General features: G+C 37.1%; 1 protein-coding gene across 1 annotated transcript in view; it reads right to left on the reverse strand.

Annotated features, from left to right (window-relative positions):
* Positions 1-26,234, reverse strand: part of LOC306887594 (RNA-binding motif, single-stranded-interacting protein 3) — a 131,305-nt gene that overhangs the window by 62,961 nt on the left and 42,110 nt on the right. Inside the window, exon 4 of the mRNA XM_079445452.1 lies at positions 23,178-23,269. Coding sequence (XP_079301578.1) covers positions 23,178-23,269 — 92 coding nt within the window. The remainder of the gene's footprint in view (positions 1-23,177; positions 23,270-26,234) is intronic.

Genomic DNA, 26,234 nt, shown 5'->3' on the forward strand with positions numbered 1-26,234 from the left:
TTGCCATGGTTATTTCTGTGTGCAAACCGGAAGGATTAACCTCAGCAGAGAGAAAGGGCTCTTACTCTCTCTGTGGCAAGGTGATCAAAGCAGGGGGGAAGAGAGAGCGTGAGAGAGGAACAGTGAGAGAGAAAGAGAGAGGCAAGTGCAATGTTCTGTCCTTCCATTTAAACTCAAATCTTGTTTGCATGTGATGTTCACACTTTTCTAGAAAGTTCAATGCACATTTTATTGTTAGTTGGTGAGCTAACACTTAATGCAATAATAAGCAATAATTGATGAAGGACTGTTAAATTATTGAAAATTACTATGCACTCCAAGATGGTAATACAGTCACAAAACTAGACCTCGGTGTGGATTAATTTCCAATATTTCAAATGTCCTGACTTAAATCAGTAATTACTACATTCAAAGAGCCCTTATAAAACTAGAACACTGAAATTTTATCTGGTTCTTTTACTGTGGTATACTATAAAATTGCAGTCACATTTATCATAGTTTGGCAAATTTTCAAGGGCAAAATCAATAGGAATCTAAAGGATGGGGAATTTTGTGTTCTGGCAAAAGTTTCCCCATGCAGATTTCGCAACAGGTTCAAATTGGTCATGTGACACACTGACCAACAGCAAGCTGCTTGTTTTGAAAGTGACTTTAGTGTGATCTGTATGGTATCTCAGTAGTGCACAACACAACGAAATCTCCACAACACAACACAATTGCCACAACACAATGCATCGGCCTAATTTTGCCATGTTGCGTCTTGTTTCTGTTGTGTTGAGCTAATTTTATTGCATTGCATCTTGTTTCTGTTGTGTTGTACTAATTTTGTTGCGTTGCGGCTTGTTTCCATTGTGTTGTGCTAATTTTGTTGTGTTGTGGCTTGTTTCCATTGTGTTGCGCTAATTTTGTTGTGTTATGGCTTATTTCTGTTGTAATTTTGTTGTGTTGTTGCTTGTTTACATTGTGTTGCTGCTTTTTTCCATTGTGTTGTGCTAATTTTGTTGCATTGCAGTTTGTTTCCATTGTGTTGTGCTAATTTTGTTGCATTGCAGTTTGTTTCCATTGTGTTGTGCTAATTTTGTTGCATTGTGGTTTGTTTCCACTGTGTTGTGCTAATTTTGTTGCGTTATTGCTTGTTTCCGTTGTGTTGCAGCTTGTTTCCATTGTTTTGTGCTAATTTTGTTGAGTTGTGGCTTGTTTCCATTGTGTTGTGCTAATTTTGTTGTGTTGTGGTTTGTTTCCAGTGTGTTGCGCTAATTTCATTGTGTATGTGTGGTGTATTGTTTCCATTGTGTTGTGCTAATTTCATTGCGTTGTGGCTTATTTCTGTTGTGTTGTGCTAATTTTGTTGTGTTGTTGCTTGTTTCCATTGTGTTGTGCTAATTTTGTTGCATTGCAGTTTGTTTCCACTGTGTTGTGCTAATTTTGTTGTGTTATGACTTGTTTCTGTTGTGTTGCAGCTTGTTTCCATTGTTATGTGCTAATTTTGTTGTGTTGTGGCTCGTTTCCATTGTGTTGTGTCATGGCTTGTTTCTGTGGTGTCGCATATTGTTTCCATTGTGTTGTGCTACTTTCATTGTGTTATGGCTTATTTCTGTTGTGTTGTGCCAATTTCGTTGCGTTGCAGCTTGTTTCTGTTGTGTTGTGCTAATTTTGTTGCTAATTTTGTAGAAAATTCCCATAGCTAAAAATAAGAACATCTGTCAGCCAATCATAATAATACTGAAGAATAATAATAATGATCATTATTACAATCATGATAATTACTACTACTACTACTATTAAGTATAGAGAAGAATACAGACTGAAAATAGATTTATAATCTGAATGTGTTATATGAGCTGGGGCTATTTTCAGTCTGTATTCTTATTTAATGCAGTTTAATAATCACACAAGGCCACATCTTGATTTAGATTTAATTTTTATTTACTAGCTCAGCTCAGACAGACAGACAGACAGACAGACAGACAGACAGGCTAGACAGAATGATAGATAGATAGATAGATAGATAGATAGATAGATAGATAGATAGATAGATAGATAGATAGATAGATAGATAGATAGATAGATAGATAGATAGATAGATAGATAGATAGATGAACAAGAACAGTTAGGCTTAATTCACATAGAATCAGAATCAATGACCGATGAATAATGGTATTCACTGAGAATTGCTACACGTGTAGACATAGATTGGATTGCTATCTATGTATGTACAGGAATGTAGTATGTACTTGTCTCTTCTTGTACGTTTGTGCACACAAACTGTGTGTTTTTCTCCCTGTGTGTAGGTGCGTGTGTGTGTGGTGTGTGTGTGTGTGTGTGTGTGTGTGTGTGTGTGTGTATGTGTTCCTGACTGTGTTTGCAGTCTCTCTCTCTTCCTTTCACTCTCTGGTCTGTCTGTGTTTCTCAGCAGGGCTGTACGGGTTCGGCAGTACAAGGTTATTTAGAAGTTCTTTTGAGAGGTGAGGCTGAGCGAGTCAGCGAAAAGCAGACGGCGCCGCCGCCAAATGGAGTCGGATCACTACAGAGCCCAATGAATTCAGCCTCATTACCATCCACCCCACACCCTGTTCAACACCCTGTCCAAGGACAACACATGCTAATACAACTCCCCTAACACATACAATAAAAACGCCCAACAAACTCAGGCAAGCACACTCACACACACATGAATGCAAACACATCAACGACTCCACATATGCTCAAGTGCACACACATTCATGCTCATAAACTCGCACAGCATCTTTGAATGTCACCTGAATATATCAATATATACACAAAAAACACTTTACTGTGATGGCACACCATGCTTTTCAAGGCAAATCAAAGTAGCCCCTCTTTACTTCATTAACAAATGGCCTTACTTTTATTGTGTATGATGCATTACTGCAGATTATTCTGAAGAGAAATGTTTTTATAATCTTTCATTGAAATGTAAAAGATTTCTCCATCTCTGAAACAACATTTTTGCTGACGCAACCAGGGCTGCATGGGCAGGAAGAAATAATATCATCCAGTAATATCATTGCTTAGCCTTTCAAGTCCTGCCCTACATTATTTCTTGATAAATATTACAACGTACAAGCCTCACATTAGGGAAATTCATTGGGTTGCTGTTGTATAAAGAAAATGATAATCACTAAAGGTTAACCCAGTCTACTATCTTTAGACAAATAAAATAAAATAAAATAAAACAAAATATAAAATCAAAGTCAAAATAAAATAAAATAAAAAGGTTGTCACATTTGGCTGTGTGTTTTGACCTTAAAATTAGAGATGTTCCGATACCCTTTTTCCCTTCCCAATACCGATTCCGATACCTAGCTTCAGGGTATCGGCCGATACCGAGTACTCATCCGATACCTGGGTGTGTATCTGGTTATACAGCTGTATGTACTACTAGCCCTGTATGAATTGATACAATTATTTTATGGTGTGCTTCACCATATCTATCTATCTATCTATCTATCTATCTATCTATCTATCTATCTATCTAGATAGATAGATAGATAGATAGATAGATAGATAGATAGATAGATAGATAGATAGATAGATAGATAGATAGATAGATAGATAGATAGATAGATAGATAGACAGACAGACAGTCTGGCGAGTAAACACAAAATATAATATATAATGTTTGGAAAATGGCACATCTTTTTAAATATCAAAAAGTACACTCTTAACATCAGTCAGTAAAGCATTATAAATATATTATGATAATCAAGTGTTATTTAATGATATAACTAGCAATTAGAATTAAAATTTGGTAACAAATGGGGGAAAAACTATCAATAATACTGATAAGATAATAATCATACTATGAATTCTACTAAAAACAATATAAAACGGACAAAGTATTAAGGAGCTGCTGGATTCATGAATATTAATAACGTTGTCTGCATTGGCTCAAACTGATTTGCTGAAATCAAAACAGGGATAATAGGTGAGCGCCAGCCAATGAGATAGTCGTTTGCGCATTAGCTTCGCCTACTACCAGAGAACCCGGCAGTTAAGCTGAAGAATTCCAAAGGAACTCAGTTATTTTGACAGGAAAATACAACAAAGAATATTGTTTACATACCATTCAGAATTGACGCACTACATGTAAGACTCTCTCACTCCCTCCCTCTCTCTCTCTCTCTCTACGTGTGAGGAAAAAAGCATTGCGCATCCATTCAGATGATCTGAAAAATAGATCGCTTGATGGAGAGTGAAACTCTGAAGCGCTCAATCAGTGTTCGGCGAGTGACAATATATCTGTGCTAAACTTATACATAGCCTCCAACTCACACACTGGCGAGTAAAATCTGAGCATTCACTAGCCAGTGGCTAATATTAGACATTTAGTCGCCCAGGGTGAAGATTTAGTCGCATATTCAAGTGATTTACTGGCAATGTGCTAGCACATTTGCTCTAAATAGTGGTTTCTTGTGGCAACACAGGACAACTTCCTGTGTTTGCATTCTGAGCAGCGAAGAAGAATTGATTTCTGATTTGCAGCGTTAAGCAAAGGTAGTGCACATAACTATAGGTCTTGTTTAAGAAAATGGTATCGGATCGGTACATGGGTTCATGTACTCGCCGATACCGATGCCAGATTTTTTTGTGGTATCGGAACAACCCTATTTAAAATATCAATCATTTAGTACACCCAGGTAAGAATATGTGAAGAATTTTTCTCTTTTGCAGCTTCTTACACTTCAGCTCTCCTGATAATTCTCCTTTAATTTCTTTATTGGCCAGGCATCTGCTCTTTATTTAAATATAAATTAACTTACCACTGAATTCATACATAAAATGATCACATTTTTCCATTTTTAAATATACATTTTTAAAGATTTTTCATTAATTTGAAATTATAATTAATATTTAAAACATAAGCCCTATAGTGCATCCAAGCAATGTTGGAGGCTTCCAGTGTCATGTGCCAGCATCTTAAGTATGTGTTTAGCTGGTTCTCTGTGGGCAGCTTCAGGTATGTCAGGTTAAAGCTGGGGTGTGAACGTTCATCTGCTTCAGCTTTGTATGAAGCACATTTATTCTAATCAACCACTGGCAGCTGAAGCATATCCATTAACACACATTTATTCTAATGGATGCAGAGGAGCGGTTAGCCGCCATGCTAATGGGAGTGTGTGTGACAGCGCAGTGTGCCGAGAGGCCAGCGGGGACTCGTGTGTGTCAGAGTGTGTGTCAGCTCTGTCTCACTATCAAGGCCACCATCACAAGTTATAAATGTTAATGCATTCTCCCTCAGATTGACACAAATGGGCGCAGATGCGCGCTCACGCGTGCACACGCACACACACACACATTGATCTGAGCTTACCAGGCCAGTTTTATCTCAGCAGCGGTGGGTGGGTAGGATGAGAGAAGGAAAGCTGTGAGAGAGTGTGAATTCAATGATCCTCAGTGTTTCTTGAAGAACATGTAAAACGACTCTCAAATTTATGACCGAAACAACCCCCACCAGCTCCCACCCACCCACCGCGCTATATGCCACGAGACACCTGCGCTGGCAGAGACATGATGTCCGCATGCCTCCGCTCTGTCTCCAACTTCGCTTGCAGCTCAAGGACAAATGGAGGTCTGCTTTAAAGAGTATCTTATCTTCTGCTTCTTTAAGTATTTACTTATTTATTTTTTATTTATTTAATGAAATAATCCTGAATATATCCTAAAAACAGAATTTACTGTATAACACGAAATGAATAAATAAAAAATAGGCCAGTACACAGCATCAAAACGCAATATGGACTTGTGTCTGTGAATATTAAGCTACAAAACGAATATTTAAATTAATTATGCATGCGTTGCAGAAACAGAAATGATGCATTTTTTGCAGAATTTCTTTTTAAATAAATTAACAACATTTTTTATAAAAAAATCAATTAATTAGAGATGCTTTTGATTATTAAATTTAATTAAACCATTAGAATGGAATCCAGAAAGCTAAAATGGATAACACAGAATTTGGTAAAAAATAAACCTGAATATAAATTACAAAATGTAATTTTTGTTAAACTTTTAATAAATTGCTGTTAAAGGTGCCATAGAATGCATTGATACAATATTTTAAATTGTTCTCTGATATCTACATAGAAGGTATGTGGCTTAGGTAAGGGCAAAAATTCTCCAGAAATGGTTTTACATGTCCATTTACAATCCTAGGATATCTCTCTAGAATTAAATGGTTTGTTATTACCTTATTTGGAAGGGTCATGAATAATAATGTTGAGCTCTGCTCTGATTGGCTGCTTCACAGTGTGGCTCTATGTTGAGCTCTGCTCTGATTGGCTGTTTCACAGTGCAGCACATTTCAGTAGCTCACACAGCAGGAAGGAAACACAGGGAAAATATATATTTCAATGCTTTCTCACGCAGTTATATCGTTGGGTAATTATACTGTAAATAAAATGCGGCATCAGGGAGCTGCTATTAATATGCTGGGCACTGAAGCTGTTTTCGAATACACAATCGCTTTTTAGTTTCACTTTCACTTTTGAGATTCGCGATTGCATGTACTCTGTTTATACTATGGAGCGGCAGTACTTACCACACATTTTACAAGATCAGATGCTTGTCAGTGGTGCTCAGGATCTGTAAATCATTCGCCATCATCCTCATCTCTCCTTACTCTGTTTATGTGGTAAGTGAAATCATCAATTATGTATTGTAATGTAACAGGCTACAGCTAGCAAGGAGCTAACCGTGTCTTTAGTGGCTCCCGTTATTTTATTAGAACGCATTATTTGCTTTCCGTGCCTTTCTGAATACAGACACCACCTCATCCCTGCACTTCACATCCCCTGCAGAGCCTGGAACATAACATTTATTTCCATGATCTGCCATTTTCGCTGTTGTCCTCGCTTGTACCTGCATACCTGCAGAACTTCTGATGGCTCGGCTGGCGGCTGACCCAGAACATGGGCAGATATATGCAAATATTGGGTAACTATTAGTGATCCTGACTGTAACGTCACAGTCGGTGTTATGTTCTGATTCACCTACTTTTCAGTGGTCTTTTGCATTCATGAGATTTACATAAGAAGGAGGAAACAATTATATTTGAGGCTCACGGTATGTCATTTCCATGTACAGAACTGTTATTATTCAACTATTTCAAGGTAAATACAGTTTTCCATTCACCTTTAAATTGTGTGAGTTTCATGATTTCAATTAACTAGACATGCTTTTTGATTTATAAAACTTAATTTAAGTCCATAAAATTTGAAGTGCAAAAAAAAAAAAAAACAATTACGGAAAAAAACGAATTTGAGGGAAAAAAAATCAAATGGATTTCATAGAGCCCTGCTAACCCCAAACTAAACAGTATAGTGTATGTTAAAAATAAATAAATAAATAATTACAATTAATTATACACATTTCAATCATTCATATGGCAACTAATACATACTAAAAACTAGCCATAAAATTGTTTAAAATGATCAATTTAGTAGCTTTTGGAACTTACCTATATCATTCATCAGATCAATGCAGGTTGGTTATTTTCAAATAACCAGAATTACTAATATATTTAATATATAAATACTCTGATTATTTTTGTGGAGAAAGTAGAAAGCAGTCAAAAAGCACACCTCCAAAGGAGAGCGGAAGATGTGTTCAGAGTCACCAGGGGTCTGATAGCACCAACTCCAGCACTGACCACTGAACCACAACATGTTACAGCAAAACCTAATCACAAAACCTAACAGCAACTGCCGAGTCTCAGGGGAACACCGGTCCTGTTACCACAGAGAGAGGTTGAGGGTGTAAGAAATTACAGATGAACAGAGCAGAATCTTTATTTATCGCCACAGGACCAAGACTGATTTATTACCACGACTTTCCCACAATGTCGACACAGAAGGGACAATACAGGGACAACTGCCGTGGAAGAGAGGCTGAAGCAAGAGCTAATGTGGCTCAGAGGAATATTTTGTCCCTTAAAGGGATAGTTCACCCAAAAATGAAAATATTTCTATAATCATTCACTCACTGCATGCTGCTCCAAATCTAATGACTCTCTCAAGTCCCTGCTTGCTTATATTATATGGAAGTGAGTGAATGCAATGAAAGCGAATGGCAACTAAGGCTGTCAGTCTTTCTGTGTTTCAAATGAAAGGAAGAAAGGAAGGAAGAAAAAGAAAATAAATGGTCTTCTTCTTATAAGGATCAAACCGTACACCTTCCAGATCCCAGGACTGAGTGGACGACAGCACCCTTTCGCATTGATCTGAGCATGCTGATGGCTTTTTTCTTCTTTCTCTCTCCCTCTATGTCAGTTTGTCCACTTCAGCCCTCACTCTTTGATCAACGGTTCTAGCTTCTTTCCGTAAATCCTCCCACCGTCATCCAATCAACACAGCCGGGCCTGACGTCTCCATAAAACACCTCTTCCTCAACACTCCACAGATGATCCCAATCAAATGAAAGAGAAGAACACTCCTGTGGCCGATCAGTGGAGTTACGCTAATCTGTCCGCTTTCAGACGGGATGCCGTGTTTGATGGCTAAACACAAGCGGACGTTTGTTGCCATTTCACTCTTGATGAAAGCCTTATTACCAGAGGCATTATAGAGCCGGTGGTGTTGAAGCGTCTCTGCTTTCATCTTCACTCGCCGTGGCCTCTTCATCTTGATTGGGATAAAGGGTTGACTATTGAGCTCCATAGAAATGAACCTCCTTTTCTTTATCACACTTACACAAACACACACACACACACACACACACACACACACATCTGACAACAAGTAGTCACTTGCAATCTTGCAAGAGATGTTTTCTCTAAATTTCAACAAGAGTGCTCTGATATTTCTCAATTATTGTAGGACTGATAGAGTGGGATTTTTTTTTTTTTTTGGATAAGCTACACACACACACAAACCTGCCCACACACACACATTGTGTACCACTGTGCCACCTGGAGGCTTATCTGTCATGACCTCGGATTTAGTGGCAATAGAAAATGATAAAGGATAGGACAGGCACTCTGAGAGGCAGTGAGGGATCACACTGATGCCGCTGAACCATGTCACCAGCGGCGACACACACACCAACGAGTGATCAAATAGGCAGTGCTAAAAAATGTTGACACTTACAGCTCTTACTGTGAAGACCGAGGGTGAAAATGGCACAGAGAGAAAAGATTACTTGAGAAAAAATGAGAGAGCGACGGCCTGTATCTTATCTTGAAAGTAGGGCTATTGGTCTCAAGCAACAATTTTTCACAATACATTTAAAGTTCAATTCAGGCATTAGATTTGAAGCGTAACTGACAATAAAAATGATTTAGAAAATAACTGAAAATAAAATAATTTTGAGTCACCCTTTAATAAAAAACTGTCACAATAAGGTACTTACAGAACACACGCTATTCAGACTTAGTTATAGTTAACCCAAAAATGAACATTTTGTCATTATTTCTCACCCTCATGTCGTTCCAAACCCATATAAGTTTCTTTCATGTGTTGAACACAAAATAAAATATTTTGAAGAATTTTGAACAGCCAAACATTTGTTGGTCCCCACTGACTTCCATAGTTGGGAAAGAAATACTATGGAAGTCAATGGGGACCATCAACTGCAAAATATCTTCTTTTATGAGTAAATGATGACAAAATTTTCATTTTTGGGTGAACTATCCCTTTAAATATTGAACATGATAAAGGAATATTATGTACACGTTCAATACAAGTAAAGTCTAATCAATAGCATTTGTATCATAATGTTGATTTAACATTACAATAATAAGTATAGCTAACAGGCATAAATTATATCCAATTTCACAACGTGTGTGTTGTCATGACATTGTAATGGCTAATACCCTAAAATGTCCATAAAAATGATGATAAACTGCTTTGCTGCTCAAATGATTAGTAACACTTTACAATAAGGTCCCATTAGATAACATTAGTGAACATTGAGTACAATATATTTTGTTACAGCATTTATTCATCTTTGTTAATTTTAGTTATAGTGATTTTAATAATAATTAATTAACTAAGATTCATAAATGCTTTAGAAATATTTTTCATTGTTAATGTTAACTAATGTAGTTAAAGTTAACAAATGGAACCTTATTGTAAAGTGTTACTAAATAGGGCTTCTATAAATAGCTTTACATTTCTGGTCTTAATTCCTCACCATATGGCTCACCATAACCTTCAGTTTTGCTTTTTTTGTGGCAATCAACATTATTCCACAAATGCACTACAACATAGTGAAGGTATATTGTTTCTTTACGTGACACTAGTGTGATAGAATCACTTACTCATCTTTTCTGTGTAAAGTTATATTCAACTTTGTCATGAAAACTTCATGTGGTAAAGCAGACAACTTTTACACAATGTGTGCACAAGGATACCCAGAAGGCAGGTGACATAACTTCCTTGTTTACATGGAGCTCAGCAAGCGGTTTGTTGTCTCGAAACAGCAGAAGAGCATAAACATCTCCTTCCTGTTGTCTGCATACGTTCCAAATGTCTGACGTTGAAATCCAGCCAGAAACCACATAAACAAAAAACTGTCTGCTTGAGACAGACAATCTACTTGAGGCCAGGTGTGTGACCAACACCATTAACTAAAAAAAAAACAACACCTTTATATATATATATATATATTATCATATCATTTTAGAGAAAAATACAGTGAGTCCAATGTGGCCATTATTCATAGATGACGGGTATAAAAAGATCTGTGCCTTGCTTAATCTGAACAGTTTATTCTAGTAAGGCGTGGGAAAGCGCTTAACTGCTACAGCTCATTTAACACACTGCCAAAACTTAATTAAAAAGCAAAAAAAGAGAGACATTCTAATGGGGAATTTAGTCACAATACAAGACACAAACAAATAATGTCTCATAATGGAACAAATCAGATAGCCATAACATTACAGTCCCATTTTCACATAAATGGGCATTTAAGAGCATTAATGTGCTGAATTTATTTGTTAATACAGTGAGACTTCCTCCAGTAGGGCCATTACGCTACGGACATAATGTCCATCACGGGGCCAAACGATGTAGTGTTTACTCTGTCATAAACACACAGACTCTCAACACATAAACACACACTGAGCTCATGTGATCCAAAGCCTGTAATATTGCCCAACATAGCCTATCACGCCTCAAGACTTGCCAAGACCGTGAAACAGTGAGCTCATCTATATTGTAGCCAAGAGCACCATTTGCCCTGTGGTAGTCTACAACTAGTGGTGTGTAAAGAAACCACTGTGTACTGTGTGTACTGTTCATAGGTCTGTGTGTGTTTGATTGGTGTTTTTGGTCATTCAATCATGAAAGAGTTTTGAAAAATGAAAATGATGACATCATTTGCTCACCCTCAAGTCATTCCAAACCTGTATGACTTTCTTTTTTACATGGAACACAAAAGAAGATATGAGATGGAGTGTTTACACCAGTATTGTGCACTATTCAGAATATAACTGAGAATGTTTTTAACATTTTTAAATGCATTGATAGAATCTCATACAGGTTTGGAACCGTAAAGGATGACAGAACTTTCATTTTTGGGTGAACTATCCCTTTAATTTAAATCCACACTCTTGAAAGAGCTCTCAATTTTACACAACTCTGGCACATATTCAGACTTTAAAATCACTGATTACTGCATGGCATGTAACTGATCGCAACCTGCCAAGTAGTGATATGCAAAAAATGCAAATGACATTAAAACGTTATGCTGTTTTTCTGTGAAAATTGAGACTTTCTTTCTGCTGTCAATCCAACATAAAAAGAATAAGAACAGTATGTAGTAATTAGCATGTAGTGCAGTATATCTGCAGCTAGAATAGAGGCAGCACAGTTCTGTGTATTACATTATCAAACGGTATTGGATGGATCTGTTGTACTTACAGCTCTATGATGCATCCCAAATGGTTCTCCAGCGCTCTGTCAGGCCGTAACTATAGTTAACTGGCGAGTGCTTCAGTGAGCTCATATCTGCCTGACATTACAACAGCAGCTGCAGCTTAAGTCTCTGTGATGAGGTCATCCTTACATGACATCTGGGTCAAGACAGCTGTGTTTTGGACGTATAGTGCCCAACGTATAGTGCCCATTCTGACGTAGCTGCCCATACCGTGCCCATGACGGCTGGGTCAGTGCCACATCGGTGATTTCTGGAGCATATCCTCTCAGACTCCATCATTCCCACTATCCATCAATCATTCACTCATATCAAAATGATCAGCATCATCTGCGCCTCAGGTTCTTAAACCCCTCTGTTGTTTGAGAGCTAGATCAAATGTAAAGAGAGGCATTAATCACGTTCTTGCAGCTGGCCTGCTCATCCGGCGGGAGATTTTTATGAATTATATAACTTTGATTTATTGCATGTCAAGAAATCAGGTCTATTTTTTATTATTCTTATTCTTATTCTTTTACAGCTCAATAACAGGTCAACGTTAGTTCCTCTTGTGCTGTACATCCCGAGGGCGAGCATTGCAGGCAGTGAGATTTTTTTGAGAGGTGGAGTGAGAGGAAGTGAGGATCATTCATTTGTCTTTGTTTAGAGTGAGCTGCTCTTTGGAGCCAATCGATTTTGATCCCCGGCTAAGATTTTGCTCTAGCGCTGGCGTAGACTGAGGGAAGGCTTGCACGCACCGGCGAGGGTGAGAAACATGTGACGCACACGCAGATGCTGGCCGTCTTTCTGAGTTAGCTCATCAAAGCAGACGTTTCCATGAGATGACCAGTGCAACAGACAGGAAGTAGGGTCAATCTGGTTATGTGACATAGTCAAATCTTCCAGACTACTCTCAGGAACTCCCTTCTCTTGCATTCTCAGTCTGTTTCTCTCTCTAATTCGGCCTTTTCAGCCCAAGGAACATGCTGTTCCGCCAGTAGCAGTTGTTTGCACAACTCAATCCCATATGGAATGATAACCAGTCAAGGTCCTTCATCTGAAATGCTTTTGCCTTTTTAAATACACAAAATGACACTAACAGAAAGCCTCTAAAAGTGTTTTGGAAGACACAACCAATGATGATGTGAAAGTGGACCAATCACAAGGTCACCGTGACACTGGATCATGTAGCGTGTGTTTACACAAGTGCCAAAATATTACTTACATCATGTAAGCCTACCATATTTCATCTAGAGTGTACGTACCACTTTATAGTTCAACAGTCTTATGTATTGAATATACATCAGTCCAATTTACAACATAATAGTTATACAAATGAATATACAATTTAGCTATTAAATATAAGCATATTTTTATAATTAAATAAATAAGATAACTGAACAAATTATGGCACAATATATATACATTTAAATATATTTTTGACAAAAAAACTGAAAAAATATGCTTTATAATACATATTGTAATATATTATTTTAAACAGATAAATGTAATTTAAAATATATTTTTTATAAAAAAACTAAAACGAATGAAATTCATAATATTTATTATTTATTATATTTGTATGTAATTGTATTACATTTACATCATATTTAAGAACTATGATTTATATTACAGCTTAAATGTATTTAATAACATGAAACATGAACAAATATTTATATTTAAAATATCAAGTAAAAATGGTTTTGAATATTGCATAAATGCAACTTAAGTCACCAAAAAACACATGTAAACAAACACCAAATCTAAACTAAAATCAGTCTGGAAAGGTCATGTGCAATCCTTTCAAACCTTTTGAAATATCTGTGTGACAAATCTACGATAAATCTCCCAACTCAAGCAGCACTTGTGAATCAACTATTAAGCAGATGGAGTTATTATAAGAGTGTTGGAAGAAGTGGAAGATTTATTCGCTGTGGAAACGACAGTCAAATCGAGCTCTCATGAGAAGGACACGTCTCCGTAATGGACAAGAACATCAGCGGCCATATCAGCTGTTAGTACAACTCACTGCCCGAGATGGCGGAGATATGTAGACAGATCTCAGGCACTAGTGAGGAATAACAACAGCGCTGGAGTGAGACGGGGCTACATGTGTACGACAGGGACAGAGGAGACACGGCAGCATCCGGCTGTGTCTGTCTGTGTGCTTTCCGCTCGCTCTCTCTCTCTCAAATCCTTTCATTTGTGAAATGAGACATTTGTGATGATGTTTCTAGTGCTAACAGCTGGAGGGATGTGTTTCCAGCCTGATCAGTGGTCTGGATGAAGCACAGCCCTCTGAGTTCTGGCGAATGGTTTGAAGCATGTGTACAACACCTTTCCTCTGGCCTTTGTGTGCCCTCATCTAGAGAATAGGGCTTGCACGCACATGCATCTTGCAAATGCACATTAGCATCATTATAAACAATATCAACTGCAACTCCTTGAGCTCTCGGCTTTCTTTTCGCTTTCTGTCTGGAGCCCATCCCTCTAGCTCCTGAGTGCTCCCACTAAAAGCCCCTTTCCTTCCTCACACAGCTGCTAATGCACGGATAATGAGATTGGTGAGAGGCTGATAGAGGCTCAGAGATACTAACATTCTGACTACATCACCCATAATTCAATTGGGCCAGCTTGGCCGTCTTCCTTTTGTTTGGAGCATGAAGGTTTTAAGGCCACACCACTCCCACATCCTCCTCCTTGTTTCTGGCTGTGTTTGGACTGGCATACTACCATACAGGGGCGTCATGCAGCTGTTTTCGTAAGTTTAACCAGTCACAATTCTGGCCAAATTTGTGCCTTAAATGAGAAAGAAAAGCATTTTAACAACTTAAAGTATTGTATACTTGACTAGTCTTAAAAATATGCACATTCTCCTTGGTGTAAATGCACATTATGTATACTATGCATAGCATACTCATATTCTCATGACCTGCTACATTTGCCAAAATGCACTGTTTAAAACCAGAACATAATAAATGGGATAACATATCCCTTATTGGACTTAATCTGACTTCACCTTCCATTCCAAGTGTGACAAATTAATGTGAAGCAATATATACGCTGTGATTTTAAATACTTCTTTTAATTCATTATTTTTTCTTAAAATAAACAATTCAAAAGTATATACATGTATCCTTCACAGATGAGGCAATCCCAGAATGCATTAGAAGAATATCGATCAAAGAAATGTTGATTATAAAAATATTTAAATATCATTTAACATCAAAGCACTGCTGAAAGGTGACACTAAAGACTTTCACAATTTTAGTTTCTATTTCAAATTTAGATTACATTTTAAAATATATTAAAATAGAAAACCATTATTTTAAATTGTAATAATATTTCACAATATTACTGTTTTTACTCTATTTTTGATCAACTGAATGAAGCCTTGGTCAACAAAAGAACCTAAATATGCTACAGCAAGTCATGTAGTATAAGTGACAATAGTATTCCAACTCAGAAAACACTATTGAGAACAAGAAAGTAGATGCAGACCACACATTAGGGATGTTTGGATAGATCATTATGGTTTAATCAACCCATTAGAACAAAAAAAAAAATGTGGTTAAAAATAAAGACAACCCAAACACGCAGAGTTCCTCTGAAACAAAGAGTCCAGATCCCAGATAACCCCTTATAAATGAGTAAAGCTTTGAATTACAAAACCCCGAGAACAAGACATTGACAACAGGCCTTCATGGCTCAATTTCATATTGGACTCTACCGGCGTGTCTGTTTTTTTTTTTCCCTCAACGCAGTATCGTAGGCAAGAGGAAGGCTCATTATGTTATACAAATCATCTGTGAGTGAAAGGGAGTGAGAAGCCACCATTTTATATAACCGGAATGCGCCTGGTGCTTATTGCTTCCCGAGCCCATTTCATTGTGTCGCAATAGATCTCGTTTATGCTTTCGCTGTCCTGTGTTCTGCTTTGTCCATTACTTTCCCTGGCGAGACAACTACAAAAAAACAAGGCATCTGTTTTCAATCACTGTGGGCCCACACCAAAACCGAACGGCAACAACACAACACACACCACACACACACACAGAAAGAGAGATGGTGAGCCCGTTGAGAGGGAAACACACTTCACAGAACATTTAGGAAATGGGAATTTGATGTCAATGGTGGAAGACAAAGCGCAATCACATCTTTCCTTTCTCTTTCTTCCCCCACTCTTTCCGGCCCCATAACGAGAAAAATAATATCGAAGCGATGGTGGTTGGATTTTTAAACATGACATGGTGTTGGATATCAGCGGTTTGCCTTTATTACACATAAAGTATGTACACTTAGGGAGAAGAGGAACATTATATTTCTCAGCTCGTCCATTTTTAGCTTGGCTGAGTGACTTGTACTAAGAACAGTTAGGAACAGTTAGGAAGTTCTGTGCTATGCTTTGCTAAGCAACTACAAGGTAATTTGCTTGCATAAAGACTTAATACAACTTCTTTGTTTTTGGCTTAGATTTCTATATCCCCTGAAAATGGTGAATGCTAACAAATAAAAAGAGCGTTCCCATAGCAAACTAAATAAATATTAATGACTCAGAACTGATGTTAGAACCATCAAATGCAATAACATATGAACGATTCACATTCTACAGGATCTTAAAAGACAAGCAGCACCATAACTACTGCTCATATGTAGAGTAAGGGTTTCCTCAAGTACCATTATTATTATTATTATTTTAATTTATAATTGTTTTAATAGTTTGTAAAAGAAAGGAGTGCTTTTACTTTACTAAGCAATCAAACTTACAATTTTCATCAGGTGAATGACAAAATAAGGAAAAAACACTAAATGACAGTATATTATTGAGAGCATATATGTGCGTGTGTGCGTGTTTATATAAAATATATTTGCAAATGGAAATGAATGGAAATGTGCTAAAAATCGTGCTGTCAAAGGATTAATCGCATCCAAAATATACATTTTGTTTACATAATATATGTGTACTGCGTTTATTTATTATGTATATATAAATACACACACGGTATATATTTTGGAAATATTTACATGTATATAAATTGATATTTATATTATATTCTATATTATATATAAACATAAACATAACATATTTTTCTTAAATATTTACATGTGTTTGTATTTATATATACATAATAAATATACACAGTACATATATATATATATATATATATATATAGACACTCATATACATATATATATATATATACATAGATATGCATACACACACACACACACACACACATATATATATATATATATATATATATATATATTCAGATGTATACATATACATGAAATATACAGAAACTTTAATAAAAATTAATACTGTATATATAATGTTGCCTTCATTTTCATTTTTACGTTTCAAATGGTAATTTCAATCATGAAAATTACCTTTATTATTAATCTTAACATACAGGAAACCCTAGTAATGCCCACAACACCTTAGCAGCCTAATTGCAACAGCAACCACCCCAGCATCATGGCAGTGCCTTTTCCCTGGGTGAGCAGCACCATGCATTTTCTTCAGAAAAGAATAAAAATCTAGTTTAATAGAGTAGCTGGATTCAGGCAATTCAGCTAAACTAGTGTGCTCCAAGGTTTCCTAACACTCAGGCTAGACATAAATGTGTCTGTGTGTGAGTGTGTTTGTGTGTGGAAGACCTGCCAGTCACCCAGCAGTAGGAATCTTTGCGACAGGTGCAGCTCAGACTCCCACAGCGTAATTCACGTCTGGGCTTAAGGTGTGATGGGGACTGGCAAACACGTACACACACACACACACACACACATATACACTCTAATTACTAGCCTGACCTTGGTTAGGTTATTATGAGTACTTTCTACTGCAGGGAACGCTTTCTCCTGCAACTTTTCGGGCCAAATGAAAACATGAACGGAGAAAGCACTGAGGTTATGTGAAGGAATGATAAGTCCACTCACAGCAGACAGAAAGGGGAAACAATTTAACTTCAATTTGAAGTCGTTGCACTGGTTTATTCATACGAGGTGTCCGTGAGGATGGAAAGGCCCTCTTGTTTAAGGAGCAATTATTCACCCTCATTTAGCGCTACCAGAACGCCGTGACACGCGCAAAATTGAGAACGGAGAAGAATGAGAGCATTTTCCACACTTCCACTCATATAATACCCTGAGGGAATTTTTCCGCCTCCTGCTATACGGCTATATTAAAAACAAAACCATTTTTAAGCATGAGAATATGCTTCAAGAAAGCAATGCTACTAAGTCATGAAGGTAATACAATTACAGTTCACAAAGACATGTAAATACACACTCGTGCACCCAATGCAAATCTCTATGCAGGCATAAAAAGAAAAGACCTTCACCCGCACATACACACACACACCCCCACAATATTATCTGAGTGTTCACAGTTCTTCAGACGGCCCGGGGAAAGAAATCTTAAGGAAGCCAAAAGAAAGAAATCGTTTGGAAGCCAAAGGTGCAGCAAAACCTGTAATATTACCACTTTGCTGCTGCTCATAAAAAGCCAAGGACCAACTGGACTTACACACACACTCATTCAGACAGACTAGTTTAATCCAACAGTTACATAATGTAATGCTAATGAGGACATTTAAACATGTCTGGCCATCTAAAGCTGTTAAATTACAGAAAGATGACTGTGGTATCAATAAATGATTACTAACATTACATTTCAAAATGCTAATGGCTAACATTTCAAGTATTGATTCAACTCAAGAGAGAATTTTCATTTACATTTTTATAGCCTCATCACACATATTCAAAGCTTTGACACGGGCCTTAGGATAACCGCTGAAACAGCACTCCTACAGGCCTATGTTCCCTTCCGTCCACGCCAGGTTTCGCCCGGTGGTTCCATCAAATCAAGGAGCTAAATTTTTTTTCCAGAACCTTCACTCGCTCCGTTCTTCTGTAGAAAAAAAGAGCTGCCGTCCGACCTAAGCTAGATCTACTGGGTCCATTACAGCCTTTAAAGATGGCTAAAGATGAACTGAGGCGCCAACTTCTGTTCTCTCCCTGCTTAAAAAAACAGCATATGCTGGTTAGGTATGTTTTGAAGCATGGCGGCTGGTTTGAGCTGGTCATTAGTTTGTCCTGAGCTGGTTATAAGTTGAATTCTTACAAACTTTCTCGGTCAGATAGGTGGCTCATGTACTGCTGTCATCCCATCTGATGTAAATAAGAAAATTTAATCAAAAAGAAACTGCTCAGAATGGCCACATCAGGTACAAGTATAAAATTATTTCCTTTTATTCATCACATGAATAATGTTATAATCGAAAAAGGTCTTATTTAAATGGGTTTATAATGCAATCCCAATCCGGTTTCCAAGAGAATTGAATCCTTTCCAAACTGTGCTATACGCATAGAAAAACACACAGGCTTCCTGGTATCCAGGTGCAATCTGTCTAAATGGCAACTCTGATTTTTTTTCCCCCCAGTAATGACAAAGTAGGCCACACAATGTCTTTGATCTTTTATTTTATTTTCTTTCATTTGTTCCTTGTCTATCACGGAAAGAAGAAATTTCAGAAAACAATACGACATACCAATAGCATTCAAACAAAGAACCCTCAAACGGAGACTCTGAGAACATTTGACATTTTACATGATGATTCTATTCCATTCGCCAATGTAGAAAGATTCCGGCAAAAATGAGTTTATACAGGGTGGAAACTCAAAACCAAAGTCCTCTCAAACACTCACAAACACACTCACAAACACAGACATCAATGCACACACAAACATGCATCACCAGCAGGCATGTGAATCCACAAAGAGTGTGTGTGGAGATGTTCGAATAATTCACACACGCACACTCTTTCTCTACTTCCCTTGTACCGATTATACAGTCAACGTATGTGTAACAATTTACATAAATACTGCCTCATGAATAATTCATCTCCTCACAATTACAGTATTCCATACTAGCACCTCATTATGACATCATAATCATATCGCATTCCTGCCAAACAAATTCCCTGCTTGATGCAAACTAGCGTTGTTTGTTTAAACGTGAGAATTAAAAGTCTTACTTTATAGGAAAGACTTTATTGTCTGTTTAAGTGGTTACAGACATTGTTTGAAGTTCATTTAGAGAAAATCAGACACAATAAGAATGTCACAGCAGGACTAGCACAACCAAACAAGAACAGAAAGGACTGGAAGTTTGAATACCATCCACATAATGAGGTTATGAAATCCAAAACAAAAGCTTTCTTAATTAAAAACCCACAACAACTCGACAGTAAATGTTTATTGAACCGAGTTCTGACATCACACACACACACTTACGTGTGTCATGTATATGGGGCCGTGTTTCTTCTTACACCATTTCAATTCGCATTACTCTGTGGCATTCATGCGTATGTTTCGGTCCCATAAATATTTCAACACTTAAGTATTCTACAAGCCTCTGAGGTACATTTCATTGCGAAATATTACATTTGCAATATTCTTTGAATTTCGAACGCTAGATGGTTTGTTTGCATCTTTGAATCATGTATTAATATGTCCTTTCTACAACAAACATGGGTCAAATTTTGACCCACAATCTAAACTGCATGTCTACCATGTAGACATTCCCCACAATAAGCAGTAACCACCACAGGAGAAGCTTGATACACTGGCAAAATAAGTTTAAGAGGCTAGTTTTGTTGCTCAGAGGCACTGTTAAAGTGAGAGAATTCTTAATGAAAACAGGTTTAATAGGGCAGAGGGAAACTCTGCGATTGCGCTCCTGTTTAATTTAATGAGCCTTAAGCCAAGCGATTCAGTTCTTTTAATTGCCCGTCTCTCATTGTTAAAAAGACGTATGTGGCCGTCTTCCACAGAGTAAATTCCTCTGAATAACAGTTTAGTTTCTACAGTATGTTTCTTCCACCCTCAACGGTTCTCTGTTCCTCTTGAATTCCACTAAAAAAATCTCAACACGGTGAAAATTCAATTTGAAATAACTTCAGATGTTTAGATTACACAGCTATTTGTGTGAAATTCATATTCAGACAGAGAAAGTAAATTGAGCATCAGCTCTGACCGTTTTAATGAAGCAGGTACTGGTGGGCGAGAACCTTGCCGATTGGCTCATGCTGCATACCAATCACTATTTATACTCAAGACCGGCTAATCAAATTGTTCTCCTTCATAACACTCAACACTTTCAAATATTTAGCTCAGAAAAGCTACTGAAATGAGACTGAAATAATAGCCAGCCTACCAACAAAAAAGTTTCTTAATTAGTATTTTGTCTTGTTTCCCAGGAAAAAATCTAATAAAAACAGTGCATTTAATTCAGAAGCAAATTCACAAAAGATACTAACATATACATTTAAAAAGCCTAACAAAATTTTGTGAGGTTTTCGCTTAAAACAAGAATAAAACGACTTGCCAATACTGTATTTAAAAAAAAAAAGTTTTTATTATTTGTATGAATGCATTTTGATTAAAATATGTTTAGATATGTCTGATTCGACTCAACAATTGATTTCAATAGTTTGGCACTAGCATATTTTAACAACGCAAAGCTCTTGAAAGATTTTATTGTAAATACACTACCGTTTGGAGTTGGTGAGATTTAAAAAAAAAAAAAAAATGTTTTTGAAAGAAGACTCTTATACTCACAAATGCACTTATTTGATTTAAAAAAAAAATCAGGAAAAACTATAATATTATAAATTATTATCATTATCATTCTAATATGCTGATTTGGTGCTCAAGAAACATTTCTTATTATTATCATTGTTGAAAACAGTTGTGCTGCTTAATATTTTTGTGGAAACCATATTTTTTAATGAATAGACAACTGTTCAAAACAGCATTTATTTGAAATAGTAATCTTTTGTAACATTATCATTTAATGTGTCTTTGCTGAATAATAAGACATTCTTATTCATATATAAATGTGACTTGTGAAATTAGTCACAAGGGATCTGTCACATCTGAAAGCTGAAAATATAAGCTTTCCATTGATGTATGGTTTGTTAGGATAGGACAATATTTGGCTGAGATGCAACTATTTGAAAATCTGGAATCTGAGGGTGCAAAAAAATCGAAATATTGAGAAAATCACCTTTAAAGTTGTCCAAATGACGTTCTTAGCTATGCATATTACTAATCAAAAATTAAGTTTTGATATATTTACAGTAGGAAATGTACAAAATATATTCATGGAACATGATCGTTACTTAATGTCCTAATGATTTTTGGCATAAAATAAAAATTTATAATTTTGACCCATGCAATGTATTTTTGGTTATTGCTACAAATATACCCCAGCGACTTAAGACTGGTTTTGTGGTCCAGGGTCACAAATCTCATTAAAAAAAAATCTTACTGACTCTTAATGGTTGCGTTAATTAAATAAATAAAGATACAATTCAGTTTCTTATTAGATTTAACTACTTCAACTTGATATTGATGGGAATTTAAACATATAGTTATAATTAACATTTCATTAATCAATATTTTTACTACATTCTAATGCATTTTGGGACTGCCTCGTCTGTGAAGGATTCTGGCCCATGAAAGAAGGTATCTTAGAAGGCAGGAGTTCACTAGTTTTGGAACAGGGCCTATGAATAGCTTCCAAAATGATTAACTGCTCTTATTACAAATTAGATACAGTTTGGAAAACAATTTCAGTCAGAGAGCTGAGATCACTGAAGTAATGTCCAGGGTTCAATGCAAGTTAAACTCAATCAACAGTATTTGTAGCATAAATGTGTTGAACTAACTTTGAATTTGGCCTTTTATTACAAAAAACTAAGGTCGAAGTTATTTTCTGTGGTAATCGACATTACGCAACAGAGGCTGTCGATTGAGCTTAATTCAAATGGTAAATTCTATTACTCGGACCACAGAAAACATGCAAACATGAGCAAAAACAGCATCTTTCTCTCTCTGGCACCCTGCCTCCCTCTCCTCCTCTCTGTAAGATGACCTGTCTGTTTCATACGAGGCCTGCTGCGTTGCAGAGAGATCTGACAGGCATGCATTTAAATGGGATTTCAGATACACGAACCATCTGCATCCTGACAGCCTGCAAGCTTATGAATATTAGAGGACAGATGCTTTAAACAACTGTGCGTGAGTCTGAATGCACACACTGGACATCGAGCTATGTATACGTCCTCCACAGATGTTTACCACCACAGTCATCATCATCAACATCTTCCCTATAATCATTATCACCATCAGGGACACCATAATTAGAAATAGCAACAATATACTAGGTATCCTCATCCTGTTCTGCTAAAAAAAAAAATTAACCAGGTTTAGACACGGTGTAAAGCCTAGTTTACCTTTGCCATCTGTGCCTGCACTCCACTGGCCTTCAGGGACGATACAGCTTTCTGTGCCGCCGCCGGACTGTCGAAATCCACAAAGCCATATCCTACACACACACATGTACAGAGTAAGAGTGAGATAAGAGCTATTTATACACACTATAAGACACATATCTTAGTGTTTTTCCCAAAAATTGAAGAATTCTTTATCAGACATTAATCAGACATTATCGGACACATTTATCTGATTTAAAATTCAAGGGTCAAAACAAGACCGCTCCGTTGTTTGTCTTATCACGCTGATCGTGGCGACACAAGAGAGTCTGCATGTTTGAGCACAGCCACTTGTGTCTGTGTGTGGGTTTGTGTGTGTGCTTGGGGAGACAGGAAACGGCCATTTTGTTCAAGGCTCATGCTTGTCGACTATTTCCTCAGTAATAGGACAGAGAAGGATTCAGTCTGACCTCACCCCTGCTGGAAAATCCAGCTAAAAGGAAGAGTTCAGCCAAAAATGAACGTTCTGTTATTATTTACTCACCCTTATTTCACTCCATTGGAACTCCTTCTTGGAACACAAAGGTGCATTTTTGATATACACTGTATGCTGGCCACTCCCTTTATAGTGCATTAATTATAGTTTTGCTCTTTATACATACATATGCATGTTTAAAGAGACAAACTATAATTAATTCACTATATTCCAAGTCTTCACAATTTTGATGTTCATTAGCTGACGCATGATTTGGTTTATTTACTGCTCTTATTACCATGTTCATGAGAGAAGTAACAGTTCATGGATGAATCTTTTCAAGGAATCTGTTGATCCAGTGCACAAAAATGGACTGAATGAGTTGTTCTCAAATGAAACTGATGCTGAACTCACTAATTCAATGATCAGGTTGCAGCAGTTAGCAGCTAACTGGATAGGAAAATTATCATTAAATAATGACTCAAAATTTAGTTTGTTCCTCACACAAAGCTACTGTATGAATTCAAAGGATTTGGAATATAGAGCACAAGTAGTATGGACTACTTTTGTGATACTATTTTGATTACTTGACATTTTTACATCCTTATTGAAGCATGCAATTTCTAATTTGAGGGAAATAAAATGTTCCACAGAAGAAATAGACAGACAATTTTGAGACATATTAAGGGTTGAGTATTTTTTAAAAATACTATACGTTTTTAGTTATGATGATGATGATGATTATTATTATTATTATCATTATTTGGGACTAATCCTTTTGGCAGGTTCCAGAGGAGTTTATATGGAAAGATTTCAGTTTTGCTTTGATAAACAAACAGAAATCATGACTTTAAAATAAAAAATAGTAGGGCCTAACAGGGGTATTTAAATGAATAAATGATTAATGTAATAAAGGCTTATTATATGGTGCCTGGTCAACCAGCTAATAGGCAGCTTAGATCGTTTAGAAAGCAGTTACCATGTTTCAAGTTTCAAAACACAGCTACTATTCCAGCAGGGTCCATTCCGCCACCCAGCTCTTTAACCAAACATTCCTTTGGCAGCAAGCAAGAGAGAAGATCCACGACTTCCTTTACGATGTATAGTAATAAAAACTGCAGTGGAGGACGTTCTTAAAGACCCTCAGTACATTTGAGGCACATTTGAGGTAGTGTTTCTTCATTCGGCGGAGGCATTCTCAACATAAGCCTTTCTAAACTCTAAGCACACACACTCTCAAAGCCTTACTGACATTCGAAACCACAGATGGCAGAACGCAGAGCTTTGGAGAGGCCGCGAATGGTTGAAGCCAACAGCTCTATATGCCAAACATATGTGTTCATTTACGCACGCACACACACCTTACATATAGAACAATACGCCATCCGCTTTGAAGCCTCCCGGTAAACATGGAAGCGAGAAGGAGAGGGACAAAGATCTCTACAGCAGAGAACTGAGCCGTCCAGATGTTCCAAAGACTGCAGATGTTTCATAAGCCTATGAAAACAGAGCATGTGTGTGAAAAAGAATTTCTAGTAGACTGTTCTTGATCCAGAGAGAGGAACACTTCTGGTTTGAGAGATCGCTGCGAGCATTCCTGAGGTCACTGACCAAAAGAGCTAAACAGCAGCCATCAGGAAGTGGGCTGAGAAAGAGGTTTCAAGATGAAGAATGCAGGGATCAATTCCTATTAACAATGTGACGCCCAGAACCGGAACAGGCCTGAAAAGGAACTCGGCAGAGAGGTAAAAAAGATAAAAAGCATGTGTTTGTGTGTAGACATCACGCATATGAGGTTTTGGAAGCTTTACGTAATTAAATCCATAAATACAAATACGCCTCAAATGAGTGTGCCTATTCTCTCCCTTTCTTTTCTTCCTCTCCGTCTTTTTTGCTCGGACGTCAAAACTGTGGGAAAAAAGAGTGTGTACACTACCTCCTCTTCCTCTGTGCATAATTCCAATTAGAAAAGGAAAGCGAGGTAGTGAAAGAGAGAGTTTGTTGGCGTGCTCATGTGTTGTACGACACAAATATTTACGTTCACTCCGTTTAATGAGAGGCTCATGATTGAGTCAAAGAGAAAATCAAACACACCCTCAATGCTGCCCACAACCCCCACCGCTGTCACCCTCTCCATCTGTCATTGCAGAAAAGGGGAAAAAACAGCTGTCTGAAATTGAAAATGTGTCTTTTTTTTTTTGCACAAACAAGTTCGCAATTACAGAGTCTAGCTGCCTAATGCAAAACACACAAAGTAAACATGCGATTAAACCATGTGTGTTTAACGAACGGCCAACAATCCATGTAAGAAGAGTGATTAAAAACGTTGCAAAGCTTGATAACTTACGAGTGATCTTCAGAAGCAAACGGCTTGAACAAAATTGTTTGTAAACGACCCTCGATGGCTTACTTTACCATACGGGATTAATCTACAGCAGATAGGCCTGTAATTGCGATCAATCAACATATCTTTGAAATGAATAGTGCATATCCTGTGCGAAAAAAAAAGGATGGCGTGGAATCTAACAGGACAAACATATGTAGATCCAGCAAAGCCGTGAATGAAGCAAATCCATCTTTTTGTTCGTTTCCTGTCTGATATC

This window comes from Barbus barbus, assembly GCF_936440315.1.
Source record: "Barbus barbus genome assembly, chromosome: 21".
In the NCBI taxonomy this organism is placed as follows: domain Eukaryota; kingdom Metazoa; phylum Chordata; class Actinopteri; order Cypriniformes; family Cyprinidae; genus Barbus; species Barbus barbus.